Source organism: Electrona antarctica (genome assembly GCF_951216825.1).
Source record: "Electrona antarctica genome assembly, chromosome: 15".
Lineage (NCBI taxonomy): Eukaryota > Metazoa > Chordata > Actinopteri > Myctophiformes > Myctophidae > Electrona > Electrona antarctica.
The window spans coordinates 21,012,235-21,028,807 of record NC_136796.1 but is presented as its reverse complement, the minus strand read 5'-3'; the positions used below and the strand labels follow the sequence as shown (position 1 = coordinate 21,028,807).

The window sequence follows — 16,573 nt, the reverse complement described above, 5'->3', positions numbered from 1 at the left end:
CTCATTCCCTACCTGAACATTCATAAAATAATAATTCATAAAATAAGAATTCATAAAATGTGCGTGTGTGCGTGCGTGCGTGCGTGCGCGTGTTCTTTGCGGGGGGGGGGGGGGGGGGGGGGGGGGGGGGGTTGGTGGATGAAGAGAGGGATGGAGAGATAGATGGAGGGAGGGAGGGACAGAGCATATGGACAACTGTGGATGAGCATTAGGAGGCCATAAAAACAGCTCATTAAGAGGTTCAATCTGTTCGTCAGAGAGAGAGAGGGGGGGGGGGAAGAGGGGGGAGCAAGAGAGAGAGATACGAAAAAAGGAAACTGGGGGATTGTAGATAAGGGAGGGTGGTGGTGGAATTATTTAACTGTGAACTGACAACGCAGAGAACACACACACACACACACACACACACACACACACACACACACACACACACACACACACACACACACACACACAAGCACACTACATTAATCTTGAGAAGCAGGCTAGCAAAAGTCCACCTGATCCCGCAGACACCGCTGCTGCGTGCGCAGTGTGTGTGTGTGTGTGTGTGTGTGTGTGTGTGTGTGTGTGTGTGTGTGTGTGTGTGTGTGTGTGTGTGTGTGTGTGTGTGTGTGTGTGCGCGCATACATGCACTCATGCAGTACTTTATACATGCCTGTGTGCAAGTGTGCGCACATGCCAAACCTATACCGCACACACACACACACACACACACACACACACACACACACACACACACACACACACACTTGGATGGATACAGTTGCTTAAGGTAGCTCTGCGTGGGCCAAGGCAAACACTAGCCCTTCACGGCGCTGTTATATTATAGGAGTGTCTCCTAGTGCAGTGATCGCTAAACCTTTTTCATTTCAAGGACCCCCAGTTGCATAGCATTAGGCTACGGACCACCACCACCATTTGAGACTTTTATTGATTATTATATGAATTATTGATTTATCACAGGGACCTCAATCTGCATGGTCAAGTCATCCCAATTTAACTCTGAGAGCGTACGAATGGAACGAAATTGGACCCATCACGGGTCTATAATATATGGTACGCTCTCAGAGTTACAATAAGGATCCATCCACGGAAGGGATGGAACACAGTTTTGCAGCATTATGGACAAAACTTTTAGCATATATGCCAGTGCTGCTAGAGCTATACATCTGACCTACAGTACCATGTTTATGCATTTATTTAATATTGACATGTCGATTTAAGCTCTGAATTCTGGAAAAGTTAGTCTCTGGACATAGAAGAAAACAGCAATGAAAAAACAGTCTACATGTTTTGTTACAAGTCAGCCTCTCTCTCTCTCTCTCTCTCTCTCTCTCGCTCTCTCTCTCTCTCTCTCTTTCTCTCTCCACCTCAGAACCAAAGAGAACGGCTTCGAGCGCGACGGAGGCTCGCTGCATCCGGAGGTGCACCCCAGCAAGAGGCCCTGCACCATAAGCCCCGCCCAGCGCTTCAGCCCGTCCAATGGGCTCTCCTACCAGCCCAACGGCCTGCCCCACCCGGGCCCGCCCCCTCCGCCGCAGCACTATCGCCTGGACGACATGGCCATCGCTCACCACTACCGCGACACGTACCGCCACCCCGCCACCAACAATCACCGCGAGATCAGAGACAGAACCAGACCCATCGGTGAGTGTGTGTGTGTGTGTGTGTGTGTGTGTGTGTGTGTGTGTGCGCGCGCGCATACATGCAGTACTTTATACATGCCTGTGTGCAAGTGTGTGTGTGTGTGTGTGTGTATGTGTGTGTGTGTGTGTGTGTGTGTGTGTGTGTGTGTGTGTGTGTGTGTGTGTGTGTGTGTGCGCAACAAAATCAGGCCCTCGGGGAAAGAAAGACAAGAGATGATCCCATACAGCATACGAGGATAGTTCACATTTTGCAGTACTTACATCATTCTTACATCAACTCCCATTCCCTGCCCACCAAAGCACCAGTCAGACCACCAGTCAGCTTCTCCATTCACATACAGTATCTTAGGCCGCCAATAACCACATGAATCTGGAGCCTTGTTTACAAGAGTCCTTGTGAGTTTGTTAGTGCAATGGTTTGATGCGGTAATTTGTAATGGTATTTATTTCATTTAAAGATGTGAGGTAATCTGAGAGCAAAATAAAAAATAAAAAATCACACCTGTGTGAAGTGAGTGGTGCAACTACGTGTGGGGGTCCCCGGGGGGTCCGCGGAAGTTCCAAACCCACAGCAACAAGGCCAGGGTGCCGGCCCGGTTCCGGCGAGCCGCCCCGCGGCCGAAACGGTCGAGAAATGACAGAGTTACCATGTGGGGGTCCCCGGGGGTCCCTGGGGGGTCCCCGGAACATCCAGACCACCCGGAACGTTCCCAAGGGGCTGGCCCGGTTCCGGCGAGCTGCCCCGCGTCCGAAACGGTCGCGAAATGACAGAATTACCAACCAAGCTATTGTCGTGCTATAGACGCCTTATCAGACGACGTCACACTGATAAGAAACGGCATGCGCGCGCATAAAGGCAGCAGAAGAACACCACCTCTCATAAGATGCAATGGAAAAGTTCTAACTGCACTCACGTGTAAAAAATGCCACATCAAACTTTCAGATGCTGTTTTTCTCCCAGTGTGGAGGAAGAATGATTAGGATTTTTATTGTGATCTCTCGCCCTTGAAATATATAATCCTTGGTTTCTGTTGTGTTTGAACAATAATAGCAATTCAAAACAGTTGTCCTCAAAACCACACCTCCAGTCGCTGTCATAAGAACGGGAGGTGCACTCATGAACACGGCAGCAGAGCCTATTTGTGCACGGCTGCACGCGCACCTGCAGTCCATCAAGTATAATTTATGCTTCGTCCCGCGATGGTGTCGCGCATGCAGACCTCTACGCTCACAACAGTCGCATCTGCGATGCGATGTGAGCTTGTATATCAGCTGTTCTCTGTGCGCAATACTGTTGGGCTTTGAAGTATAAATGTCTCCTAGGGTGCATCTCACTAGCCAACTCACAAGAGGAGGTTGAATGGACTGAAACCAGCGCTCCCCAAAACAACAGGTTTGGAGATCTGTTGGGAATTGATTACATGAAACAGTCACCCGTGCGCCCAGTCCCAATGTTTGTAAACAAATAATTGGTCTATAGGACGGACAGACAGACCCAGGGACACATAGCTGTGTAATGCAGTGGTTGCACCACTCAAACATAATCGTAAATCAATGTCTTTCGTCTGTGATATAGCAGTGGTTCTCAAAGTGTAGTAACTCAGAGAATGTACGAATGGAACCAAATGGACCGACTCCATTTGGTTCCATTTTTACACTCACAGTTAAGATTTTATATTATAGATTGATGATGACTGATATTAGAAACATCGAGAATGCCTCCTGCATTGTTGCAATTGAGTGCAATCTCAAGCAGAGAACCTCTTACAACCCTGATGCACAGTATAACGTTGCTGTCGGTCCCGGCAGAAACCTTGTATCTCCATTATTTCACGTTTTTCTGTTTTTATGTGAATGAATGCCCTAATTCATCATACAAGAGTGTCGTACTAAACTAAGTAGTGAAAATAGGTGATCCACAAGCTCCTTGTAGGTTGGCTATTTTCACTATCTTCAAATGTTTAAATGTAAAATGATAACAAAAAAAAGGAACAGTTCTTTTGGACATACAAGGTTTCCACCCGACAGCGACGATATGCTATGAGACACGCAAGCACACGGCGGGTACAGATTTGCATGTCGTGTCAGATATGAAGACGAATTTTGATGAAGAATCTCTAAAGAAGAGGATGACAAGCCCCCCTCTCTCTCACCCCCCCAGATCTAAAAATAGGCGAGACATTTAGCAAGTCTAGCCTGGAGAGGATGGTGTCTGGTGCTCTAGAAACTCAGTCATGGGGGTCCTGCCCTCTGGCTGGGTGGAGAGGGGGAGAGAGAGACAGGCACAGCGGGTGTTGTATTTATGTATTGCACTTGTACTGTACTCGTTTTGTGTTTCTGTCCTTGCTTTGTATTTCATCTTACCTTCTGTGGTATCTTGGTTTATTGCTATACATTGAAATTGGCATTCCTGCTAACTCCGATATATTTCCTTACGCTGCATTCTGAACCGTGCTGTACAATACTGTACTGTATGTAATGACATTGAATGCCCTGTTCATTGATTTAAATGACGCTTTCCTTGACGATTGTCATACAAATAATTGCGATTAACGATTTTTGGGCGTTGAACAACGTTGAATAATATAAAATAACATTTCGGTATGGCTTTTAGCCTTCAGTAACTTATAACTTAAAGAAATGACTACAAATGAATACAGTAGATTGTCTATTTCCACTATTTTATTTTTGAATACATTTCAACCTACATAGAAGCACTACTGTACGTCGCAATATCTTAGCTAACAACCCTGCAGAGCTCAAGACCCTGATGTCAGATAGGAGAGTGTCGAGGGCAGCGAGTAGGTGTTGGCTGGAACGCACTCTCGCATCGCATACATTAAAAAATGTATGAACATAATTATTTCAACATGGAAACGATTCTGACGATTACGTCATAATTGTGACAGGCCTACCGTACCGGTCAAATAAAGAGAGAGACAGAGAGAGAGAGAGAGAGAGAGAATGTATGGCAAAACTGACCAGCTGTCTGTCTCTGTCTGTCCGTCCATCCGTCCGTCCAGGCATGCACACGGGCACCCGGCAGGAGGAGGTGATAGACCACCGGCTGACGGACAGAGAGTGGGCGGAGGAATGGAAGCACCTTGACCATGTAAGAAAAGTAATAACATTTTTATTACTCTTACTCTACGCCTCTGTCTGTGTCTGTGAGTAGCCTGCTGTCTTGCTGTGATTACTGAGAATCTGGCAGGGTTTGTTTTTTCCCTCTCTGTGATTGCCGTGCTAACCACTCACCTGATGTGTGCTGTGTTGTTAGCCTCGTTTGTGCTTGTTTGATGTTTGTTTGTCTTTTTAACAGTTGTTGTGTGGCAATATATGATGATGATTAAAAGCATTAAGGCATGCACTTTTTGAATACTCAAGTATTTTAAGCAAGTACTCCAGTACTTCAACTCAAGTGCAATTTGCCAGAGAAACATTCACTTAGTAGTTGAGTCGATCTTTGACAAGGAGTATCTATACTTTAACTCGGTGTCGAGTCGGTCGGACCCACGGTTGTCCAGAACCGCCCCAAAAAGTCCTCTGCCCGGGCTCTAGACAGGGCCCCTGCCCAGTGCCCAGTGTCCATATATGGAGCTGGCCTGTTCTGACATCATTCTGATGTCTGCATAGTCTCCATATTTGGGCATGCCTGACAAAGAACTCCATATATGGGCATAAAAGGGACACGGACTTTATCTGGGTGGGGCATTCATTTCCAACTTGCAGTGTTCCAAGTAGGCCAGTGCCCAATGGGCACCGCTGTAGAGGCTCCAACGTAGTAATATAATAAAGTAAGACAATAAATAATAATATAATAAAATATAATGCAGTAAGAAACAAATGCAGGATTTTGGACGTTCATTATCAATGTGCAGCAGTTTCAGAAGTGTGCAAGTAATATATCTAACTGTCATATGACACAGTCAAATGTGCAAAGGAGTCAGGCATATATCAATAATATACACAGCGAGAGAGTCATATGAAGTGCTGGGAGTTGAGTACTAGAATTGTCATTCTCTGTCCCCAGCTGCTGAACTGCATCATGGACATGGTGGAGAAGACACGGCGCTCGCTAACGGTGCTGCGGCGCTGCCAGGAGGCCGACCGCGAGGAGCTCAACTACTGGATCCGCCGCTACAGCGACGCCGAGGAGCTCAAGAAGGGAGCGGTGGCCGGCGGAGGCCAGGCGCGGCAGAGCCCTGCCGCACAGGACAACGCCACGCCAGGTTGGTACTAGCTAACCAGTCAAGGTCCTGATATTGGGCATGTTGGCTCACTGGAAACACTCTGTTATAATACCAGTGGGTGTCAAAGTGTGGTCCAGGTACCTTCATGGTTCCAAAATGGGGTTCCAAATGACCCCTAACGGGTGTGTAACTCTTAGAGTGTACACATGGATAGTGTACGTCGCTCCATCGCACGAACGGGTGCCTTAAAATAGCACAATCGAATGTGCTATCTATTGCAATGATCGCCAGTGACAACAAGGAAGAACAACACAGCCGCTCGTTGCGCGCCGCCATTGTCCATAGCATTACATTGGAGAGAGATTACCCAGCGGCCCCCAGAAGTCAGCGAGACTTGTTTTTTTTCCCGATCACGTGATCCAAATGTGTGATGTGTCACAAAGTAGCTGTGCAAAACCTCTATATGTCTCATAACGTCATAAGTTATCAAAATTGTCCAATAAAACAAATAAAACATAACTCGGGATACTCGGGTTCGGCAGACAAAGACTAAATCAATAAACAAAAAGTCGGGTTTAGCGTTAATCAGTATAACTTGTAAGACCGTACAGGAATTTCGTTCCAATATGGCTGCTATGCATAGAGCCTACCTATGGAAATTATGTCAAGTGACCGCCCGGATTAGAATAGTTAGAATAGAATATTTATAGACAATAGAAGGGAAGGAAACTAAAAACTAAAAAACATGCAAAACGAGCCTTGGTACAGCGTGATGTAAGCAACCCAGCTGCAGCTAATAAAAACAACAATGATTTAGGTATCCCAGTGTGCAAGCAAAGAATGGTTATGTAAATTACTGATAGAATAAAATAAATATCGCATCTGTTTTTCATTTGCTGTATTCTTCTGAGATTGTCCAAAATAATTATGTTATAATGACATGATTAAAGGCAAGACCTATTATGTACTTCTGCCATTGTATTATATTAATCACACCAGATTTGTATGTTTGTCTGTAGAATTATACAGGAATTTACTGCACGATTTCAAAACACATTTGCGCTGCCCTCGGCAGAGGGTCTAATTTTAGACTCTCAGAATCAAATTAACACTCATTATTTTAACTGTTTTCTGAGTTCTTTCTAGTTTGTAACTGAAAGGGTGATAGCTGATTTTCCTGTGTATGTGTGTATGTGTGTGCGTGCCTGCGTGTGTGCCTGTGTGCGTGCGTGCGTGCATGTTTGTGTGTGTGCAGATATTCACAGAGAACTGATGCATCGGCCTGTATCTTCTGGTTATGTTCCTGAAGAGATCTGGAAGAAAGCCGGTGAGCCAAAACACACACACACACACACACACACACACACACACACACACACACACACACACACACACACACACACACACACACACACACACACACACGCCACACGCATTATCTCACATTTTCCCCAGCCGTTTTCTTCCAGTGAGGAAATTAAGGTCATCTAATTCACCCACACAACTTTCACAACACACACACACACACACACACACACACACACACACACACACACACACACACACACACACACACACACACTGTCTGCTGTCTCCATCCCCGGTAGCCTCGCATTCATGTCCCAAGCTTAATTCACGCTCCAACATATGACGATGTACAAGCCCACAATGTGTCATTTCCACGCCGTGTTATGGGCTTATTGATCGGCTGTTTTCAGCGACACGACACCGTTGACGTGGCCAAGCATAAACCGGGCTCCGGTCCGCCATTGGAGAAGCATTTGTGTAGGAAGTACAAAGATAGTGTCGGCGAGCCAAGCCGCTCTGCGCATTCCAAATATGATGTCAGGTCATAAAAGGGGTTTTACTACTCTGGCCGAACAAGGAGCTTAAGTAGTTCTTACAGTTAACCCAGTGGTCGGACTATTAAAAATACAGGAGCTAGACGTCGGATCACATTTTGATACAAGCTGTTTTGGGTGCACTGTACATTTCCAGGGTGTTAAAGTCATACTAAGTAACATTTTTCAATTAAAGTAAAAGTAATGTTTTGATATAATATTTCACGGGTATATTATTTCACGGGTGTTAATATTGAACCAATGAAACATAGTAAAAAGTGCTTCGGGAAAAAAAACCCTCTTAAACCTCAAATTGTCTGATAAAGCAGCAAACTCCACCACCTCTCCCGCTCTCATGCAAGTAATTGACAATATATAAAGTCACAACACCAACTTTGATGAGGCAGTATTGCTAGTGCTTTTAGAGCGGTGTAGTATAAAACTATCACTTTCCCCCCAATTAAAAACATTTCCGTGTCCATAATGAATCTTCTATTTTACCTATGTAAGCTAACAGTGGTGGCTTCTGTTAACAGTTCTACTGCGTAATCCGCGTTTCCCGCATTATAATCAAATATCCTACGCTGCCTGGATTGTTTTATTACCTTTAGATCATACGCTGAAGTATTTGGGCGTTTGATCCGTGAAAATCCGGTCTGTTTGTTTTTGTACGATCGCACCACCCGCCATCCTGCTACACCACAAGCCGGCTCCATAAAACCACATACCATGAGGCCGTGTCTTCCGTTCACTTGCATTGGACTCAATTTCCCAGAAGCCCTAGCCGGCATAAGTTTCGATTTCCGGTTTTGAGATCAGCACACAAAGCTAACTCCTTCTGCTGCGCGGCAGAGGCGGACTTTTTTTATTATTATTAATGCGATGCGATTTAGACACATAAAACAAATAGCGGGGATGTCGTATTACGCAGCATCGGAACACTGGAGTAAACAATTCTCGGCCGTCAAACTGTTAAAAGGTTGCATGGGGGAACACTGCAAACTGCATGAGTGCTGCCTTATAGGGTTGACTCAGGGAGAGAGTCAGGGAGAAGGAACCTTATACAACTGTTGTCTATAGCACTTTCTATCTCTGAGAGTGTACAAATGTAACCAAATGGACCTGTGAGGGTCCATTTGGTTACATGTGTACACTATCTGAGATGGTTTACAGATGGTGCATGGTGAGATGGTACACTCTCTCTCCCAGAGATAACAATAGATAAATCTACACTGAGGATTTTACTGCGCAATGACCTCGGTGATGAGTGAGTTTCGAGATCGAGTGCTGCAAATGTGTTTAAAAAACCTTCTTATAACTTTCAAATGTATTGACGTTACAGCTTTCATTTATGCAGCATGCATAGAAACAGACATTCTGAGAACCGCCGCAGCTGGAATTGCCATTATCGGCAGCCAGCGAGAGACTCGAGAAGAGAAAGAAATGTCTTGGAGAGGAATCCGGGGAATCTCGTTTTGTATTCACTGCCGGGCGAACCAGTAGTATATCTGCTTTTTAAGCCCCCCGGAGAAAAGAAATTGTCCCCTTGCTTGACCAAGCATGATGGTGTGTGAGATACCGGCGAACAAGTAATATGCATTTAAATTGAATTGAGTATCACCGTCGGGACTGCAGCGGCAGCTCTCCCCCGCGCCCCATCCTCGTCGCCTCTTGATCGATCTTCCATCTGAAGCATTCGGTGTGTAATCACAATTCCACGCGCAAGGCATACATCGTGGCTGTCACGGCAGAAACCTTGTATCTCCAATATTGCATTTTGTTTTGTTGTTGTTTTTTTTGAGTGGTGCAACCACTCCTAGAACCAGCAATGTCCGTCCATCCGTCCATCCCTATGTCTGTCTGTCTGTCCGTATGTTTAGGGTACCAACAGGGGGCGCTGTTGCACCACTCACTTCAGACAGGTTAGATTTTTTTTGATTTTTTTGTCAATCAAACCCTACTTCATCATACTACAGTTGTCACACGAAAGCAGCAAGAATAGCTGATCTGTAGATCAGCTATCTGCTATTGCTGCTGTGTTTGAAAGTCTGTCTTTGCTGTCAGGCAGAAACATTGTATCTCCTTTGTTTTGTTGTAAATTACATCATACAGGTGTGTCGCACAAAAGTAGTGAAAATAGCAGATCTACAAGCTCACAACACATGACATTTTTTTTAAATAATTATAATAATGGAAGGATTTTGGACATAGTAGGCTACAAGGTGTCCACCCGAGAGCAAAACAATATTGTATCAAAGAAAGCTTGTGATAGAATAACAATTTAAATCCATTGGAACTCTTTTTCCCCATTTCCTGAAGTAACATACAAGGTTTCTGCCCTGACATCGAGGCGTACATCACACGGCAGCAGTCCCGGGCAGCCAGCAGTGAGCACAATAGGGTTAAAGACAAAACCACCCCACTTTAACAATTCAGCTCAATCACAGACGTAGAGGCGATTCGCGCCGTTTGGAACAGCACTCGTTTTTTGGACTTATATGGACTCATGGTTGTAATGCGAGGAGTGGCCTGTGTGAATGCATGACATTTAAACTACTTTGAAAATAGAGCACCAAAGTCTGACATAATTTACGCGTTTTTTCTTCCCCATTCTGAATTCCCATAGACTTTTATATTTTGTCAAATGAGAGCTGTGTTCCAAAAATGTGTCCACGACAATATCGCAGAGACAGGTTGTTTATTTTTTGACCACAATGCTTATATGAGACGGTTTTAAGATGAACCAATGTTATTATCCATAAAGAAAAATATCCCTGACCCAGGCGATGAACGAGTGACATCAGGACTTCGGTACTGAGTCTACAAAAAAAAAAAAATATATATATATATATATATCTTCATTCATTCATTCATTCATTCACTCACAGGTAGAAAGTGTTTACACTCCTATAAGGAGGACAGGTAATCACTTCATGATAGCCTAGCCATAAAGCCTTACATACCTCTTGTCTCTGGGATAAACGTTTTTCTGTTTCGTCTCTGCGTTCTTTTGTATTTTCCCCAACATTTGCAAGCATCCTCTTCCATTTCACTCGCATTATTTTTCCTCGCCGAGGAGAGGAGCTGATTTAAATGTGACCCGGTGAGAATTGCAAAATAGGCTCCTTAACACAATGGAGTGCTGCAGTGAATACATCTGTTTGGAATGGGCAAAATGTTTACCGTCGGTGATAAATATTCAAGCACCTTGCGCGGCAGTGTCCTGCCGGTTTCCCACTCTGCCGCACCGCAGCGCAGGCCTCTGGGATCACAATGGAAATGCATAATTTAAATATAAATTGCCTGATTTGCATACACAATTAGTCAAGTTACAGGCTTGATGGGAGCAAACAAAAAGCCCTCGCTCTGCTTTGACGTCTGGGTTGGAATTCCGGCGCTTAACACCCACGCGGCAAGGTTACAGCAATGCGCAAAAAAATACAAGTGGAAAATACCCCAAAGCACATTTTCAAAAGTATTTACCTGGGATTAATTGCCTGGTGCTCGCTTTATGGACGTTTTACACAGCATTTAAAATAAAAATAGCTTTTTTAGTCATGCATCTTTATTAAAGGCTAAAATCATCAGCTGCAATTTATTTATTTCTTCCAGTTGGTCAACTTAGCACGTCATGCATCCATCTTTTTAGTAGATCAAACCAATTAAACACGCCACCGTCACTGTGGCGAATGTCTACTAATTAGTCAGAGGTATGCAAAGCTGATCATTACGCTGGATTTAGGTCTCAGACGATTAATATCACTACCTGAGCTCCCAAGCCAATAGGCAGGTGCATGCAACACAATATTACAGGATGGATGAAGATTAGGCAAAAATAGATGAACATTAGGCAAAAAATAGAGGAACATAAGCAAAATATTATAAACATAGATAATGATGCACAAAGAATGATGCACATTAGGCGAAAAATTATGAACATGCCAAATATGATGAATATCATGCAAAATAAAATAGCGACACATGTGAGCTTGTAGATCGGCTATTTACGTTTTTGACTTCCAACAAAGTAAATGGTTTAAGTGCTTAAAGGCTGTCCACAACAAGAATCATATAACTATATCTATGACAAAAGATAATAAGTATCCACACTGATGATAAACAATAATGTTTTGATTGTATGAGTGAGTTGAGGTGTTGAACATTTGAGACATCTGTATAAGTCTGGGTAGACTTGAAATAGCAGCCTTATGCTATAGACATGAATACATGTAGGATTAATTACGGTTAGTCTTGCATAAGCACCCCGAGCAGCAGTTTTCATGTCATACTTCAGCCAGACGTATTCATTTCCTCACAGCCATCATCCATTCCACTGGGTTGCAGAGGTTGTAGAGAACCTTTTGGGAACCACTGTCCTAGATATCATAAAACCTTGCATTCTTTCAATGTTATTGAGGAATATGTATTAAGAGTCTTAAGACATACAACACTGTCTCGTTGTATAGCTATGATTATATACTTTCATGAGAAAATAAATGCAGAAATGTTCAAAAGACCTATACTTAGTGTGCCCCAGGGCCAGGGGCATATTTCTACATCAAATCTCTTTCCCGAAAATAAACTCTATAAAGGCTCACAATGTGTCACCTTTCACAAAGCGTGTTGTGAGCATGTAAATGTGCTATTCGTGACTATTATTTGCCACAGAATAGGGACTCTAGGGTAGATGTAAGAGCGGGATTTATAGATTTTTCAGCTAATTATGGGAAACCCCCTAAAGATCCAATGTGTGCGTGCGTACATGCGTGGTGTGTGTGCGTGGTTGGTTGTTCAGAGGCTTTGTGAAGGACACAGCGTTCACAGTGGGGACTCAACCTGTTCTGTCACAGAACAGTCCCCGTGACCTCTCCGTCACCTCCCGCTCCATCCAGCCTGAGGCCGCTACATGCTCTGTAACAGGCCCAGGACACACTGTCTCTCTGCCCTACAAAGCCAAAGGACAGTGACAGTGGCAGCCAGTGACGCTGGTGAAATCCAAATAAATAACATGATATACATTTTTGCTGTTTTAAAGCACACAGTAAAATCCTGATTGTTAGAGCAGCAAACTGAATACAATGTTAATCGATCTCTATGGTATACTGTATGTTAATACAGCCCACCCTTAGTGGGTAGAGAGGTCGTGCGGTAATCAGTAGGTCACCGGTTTGACTACCCTCTCACTCCAGGTCTACGTGTCAAAGTCCCTGAGCAAAGAGGGGTCATGCCTATGTTCCCTTAAACCCAAATCTCTGACTCTCGCTCACTCACACTCGGTCACTCCAGCATGTGACCATCTTGTGGACTTGTGGACTTCACATAACTTACACGGAGGACTTTGAATGTGTGGCCTAAATACCGCTAGTTTGAACTCTGCTAATTAACAAACCAGAACGATGTACACAGACATTATGTGACATCTACACGGTTCTTATATACCTCAGCAGGTCACCAATTTCACTGTAACACTGCCATGCTGGAGTGACCGAGTGTGAGTGAGCGAGTGGCCGAGGTTTTGGATACTGGGATTCAGCTTTAGCCCTAGGTTCCCTCAGTTTAGGATTAGGTTTAGGGTTGGTGTTAGTGGTAGTGTGTATATGCTCCCAGGGTACTCCTACTGCACTTAACTGGGGTAACTTGTAAGTGCGGTAGAAGTACCCTCATCCAGGGTTTGAATCCCGGTGAGGACATGAAACTTACGGATCGCAGCTTCTAATCTAACATCTTGGCTCTTTGGCTGCAGAGGAGGCGGTCAACGAGGTGAAGCGCCAGGCCATGTCGGAGCTGCAGAAGGCCGTGTCGGAGGCGGAGCGCAAGGCCCACGACATGATCAGCACCGAGCGCGCCAAGATGGAGCGCACCGTGGCCGAGGCCAAGCGGCAGGCCGCCGACGATGCGCTCTCTGTCATCAACCAGCAGGAGGACTCCAGCGAGGTGGGTGAAGCAGGGACCCGCACTATTCTCCATCTGCCAATCTGGGGAGAGTCCCGAACTGAGCTCATGCCCCCCCCCCCCCCCCCCCCAGGGTTCAAGTGGTTACTAATAAAAAATAGTTCACAGAGAACTACTAATACAAAATACAAATAAAGTTCCTATCGCACGAAGATTTGACGACCCCCTGTTGAAGACCCACTATATAAAATCTCTGATCTCCTCCAGAGAAGTACCCGTTTGATCTGTTCCTCTCATTAATAACGCAGAATGGCTGCACCTCTTTAGATATCAAAGAGGTAAACAATTATTCACAGCGTTGACTGCAGGATCATGCAAATCAAGGTTATTTTGTACTCGGGCGAGAGAGAGAAGGTGGGGGGGTTGATAAAGGAGATCAAAGCAAGGCCAGTCAAGTCTCTCTCTCTCTCTCTCTCTCTCTCTCTCTCTCTCTCTGTCTCTCTCTCTCTCTCTGCCCGTTTATGAGCTATGTTTAGAAAGGTGCTACCAATTCAGCAGAGAGGAAACCAGGGAAGGGAAGGAGTTACTAATCACCATCAGAGAACTTGACGTTTAATCAGTTAAGCGAGAGGGAAATGCGCGGCTCACATCTGACATTAATTGCGGGAGCCAGAGTAAAAAATAAGAAGAATGTTTTTTTAAAGGCGGTTTGTAGGTTTGTTTCCTTTGGGAATGCCACAGAGCTGTCAGGGTTGCTCTGCCGCGTGGAAAACGAGATTTGGTGCTTTTGATCCGTCTGCGGTCCATTGATAGTGTAAGCGCTGCAAACATGGCCCCTTGTTTAGTCATGTGCAGTCTGCTACAGCCATGCTTGTTTTGATCACTGCTGGATCTTTATCAGGATGTTGGTGAGAATCCAGACATGATCGAAACATCGACTCCCAACACTTGAAATAAACAGTGGGAGCAAATGTGCAACCTTTATTGTTTCCTTTATCCGGTTCCCAAGTCCTGACACTACCCAACCATTCACTTGCTTTGTTGTGCAACCAGAGGAAGAATCGACCCATTGTGCGTTTCTAGAAATATATTTAGCTATAGATCCTGGTTCAATCAAATTCATTGACTGAGAACAGGTATCTATTCACTTCCTGACTCATTGATGGTCCTTGACTTCTTCGCTGTAAATCCAAAAATCCTTTTGTTTTCTTTATTTAATTTATTTTTTTCCCGTGGCAGAGCTGCTGGAACTGCGGGCGCAAGGCCAGCGAGACGTGCAGTGGCTGCAACACGGCGCGCTACTGCGGCTCCTTCTGTCAGCACAAGGACTGGGAGAAACACCACCACGTCTGTGGCCAGACGCTGCAGGCTCAGCAGCAGCAGCAACAACAACAACAACAACCGCAAGCCAGCCAGCAGCAGCAGCAGGGAGCAGGCGGTCCCGGGCCAGAGACCCCCGTCCTGGCCAGCTCCTCCGCCTGCACCCCCAGCAGCGGGGCAGGGAGCCCGGCCCCCACCCCGCCCACTGCCGCCACCCCCCGCTCCGCCACCCCCGGCACGCCCTCCTCCTCCTCCGTGCTGGACGGCACGCCGCGCTAAAGGACGCTCTGACGGGTGGGAGGGGTTGGGGGTGTTGGGGGAGGGTGGGGTTGGGAGAGGACAGGCCCCGTGATGTCTGTCCCTGCCGCCAACAATGTCTCATACAGCATGACTGTCTAAAAAGGTTGCCTCGCGAAAGAGATGCTAAGCTAACGTAGCAAACGGGAAGAGATGGCGGGTGTGCGTGGCTGTCTGTCTGTATGTCTTTCTGTTCCTGTCTTTGCAGTGTAGTCACAGCGGTATAAAGGGGGAGGGCGGGCGGAGGTCCATAATCGGGTCATATTGACTTGCCGTGACTTTAAAGAAACACAAAGATATTCTTTGTTGATTAATTAAATAAACAACGATCTGCTTTTCCTTTTAGCGTAACTTTATTGTTATTCCTGGTCGTCTATGTTTCGTCGTCGTGGCTGTTTGTTATTGTCGTTGAAGTCATCGCTTACCTTCCTTTCTCTCTCCCTCTTTTTATTTTATTTTCTTCCTGTAAATATGAACATAAGAGACTGGGCAGAGAATAGCCGTGAACTCGAGACAAATATATCTGACCTCCCCCTTTTTTGTGTTACGATCGCTTTTTCTCCTACGCCTTTTACCCCCCCCCCCCCCCCCCACATAAGAACCTACCTGGGATGTGAAACTATTTGACCTCATTATGACACTTTACCAAACAACATACCAAGGCAACTCATCTAGCTAGCAGAACGATTGAAGACACCGACACTAAACGTAAGAGATAGAGATCCCGGTAGAGAGAGACATTTGAATACCGTGGGAAAAGGGGTGTGGAGGAATGGACTGGCGAACAGAGAGAGGCATAACGGACAGGCGAGCGTTGCTGACCAGAGGGATGGACTGAGCCTCTGGCCGGCAGTACAGGCTCGCCGCAGAGAGGGCAGATGTGCAGCAGATTGTAAGGAAAGCCAGCTGCTCTTCCCCCTCTGTTACTTCCCTCCGACTTGTAATAATATCCAGGTCAGTGGGCTGAGAAATACAAATCTGTCTCCCCGAAGGCTGCGGAAAGGGGAAGGATTCTTGGACAAGAGACGAGAACCTTGCCAGTTGCACATGTTTAGCGGATGTTCCTCGGAGTTGTGCGCACGCGCATGTTTGGCAGGACATCGGAGCAGATTAAGTCATCATCCGACTGACGTGCGGTGAGAGCCTCGCCACAGCAGACCCGCACCGAGACGAAAACTGCAGCAGTTTCGAGGACTGAGTCGTGAAACTCGATCTGTGGCCCCACTGGCTCCAGTCCCTTCACTTCTCTATCCATCAACAAACAACCATCTCCATCTCTCGTTCCTCATCTTTTATCCCCCCAGTAGATGTCATGGTGTTGAACACTTCTGTCCTGTGTTGTTACCGATGGTTATTTATTGTATAATGTGTTGGACGATTGTGA

The 16,573-nt window shown here is 45.6% G+C and overlaps 1 protein-coding gene across 1 annotated transcript in view; it reads left to right on the top strand.

Annotated features, from left to right (window-relative positions):
• LOC306938779 (protein CBFA2T1-like) overlaps positions 1-15,171 on the top strand; it is a gene marked incomplete at its 3' end in the record, with an annotated part of 99,386 nt that extends 84,215 nt beyond the window's left edge. The window contains 6 exon segments of the mRNA XM_079523089.1: positions 1,379-1,650; positions 4,673-4,761; positions 5,680-5,878; positions 7,095-7,166; positions 13,424-13,614; positions 14,812-15,171. Of these exon segments, the coding sequence (XP_079379215.1) occupies positions 1,379-1,650; positions 4,673-4,761; positions 5,680-5,878; positions 7,095-7,166; positions 13,424-13,614; positions 14,812-15,171 (1,183 nt within the window).
• Positions 15,172-16,573: the final 1,402 nt, after the last annotated feature.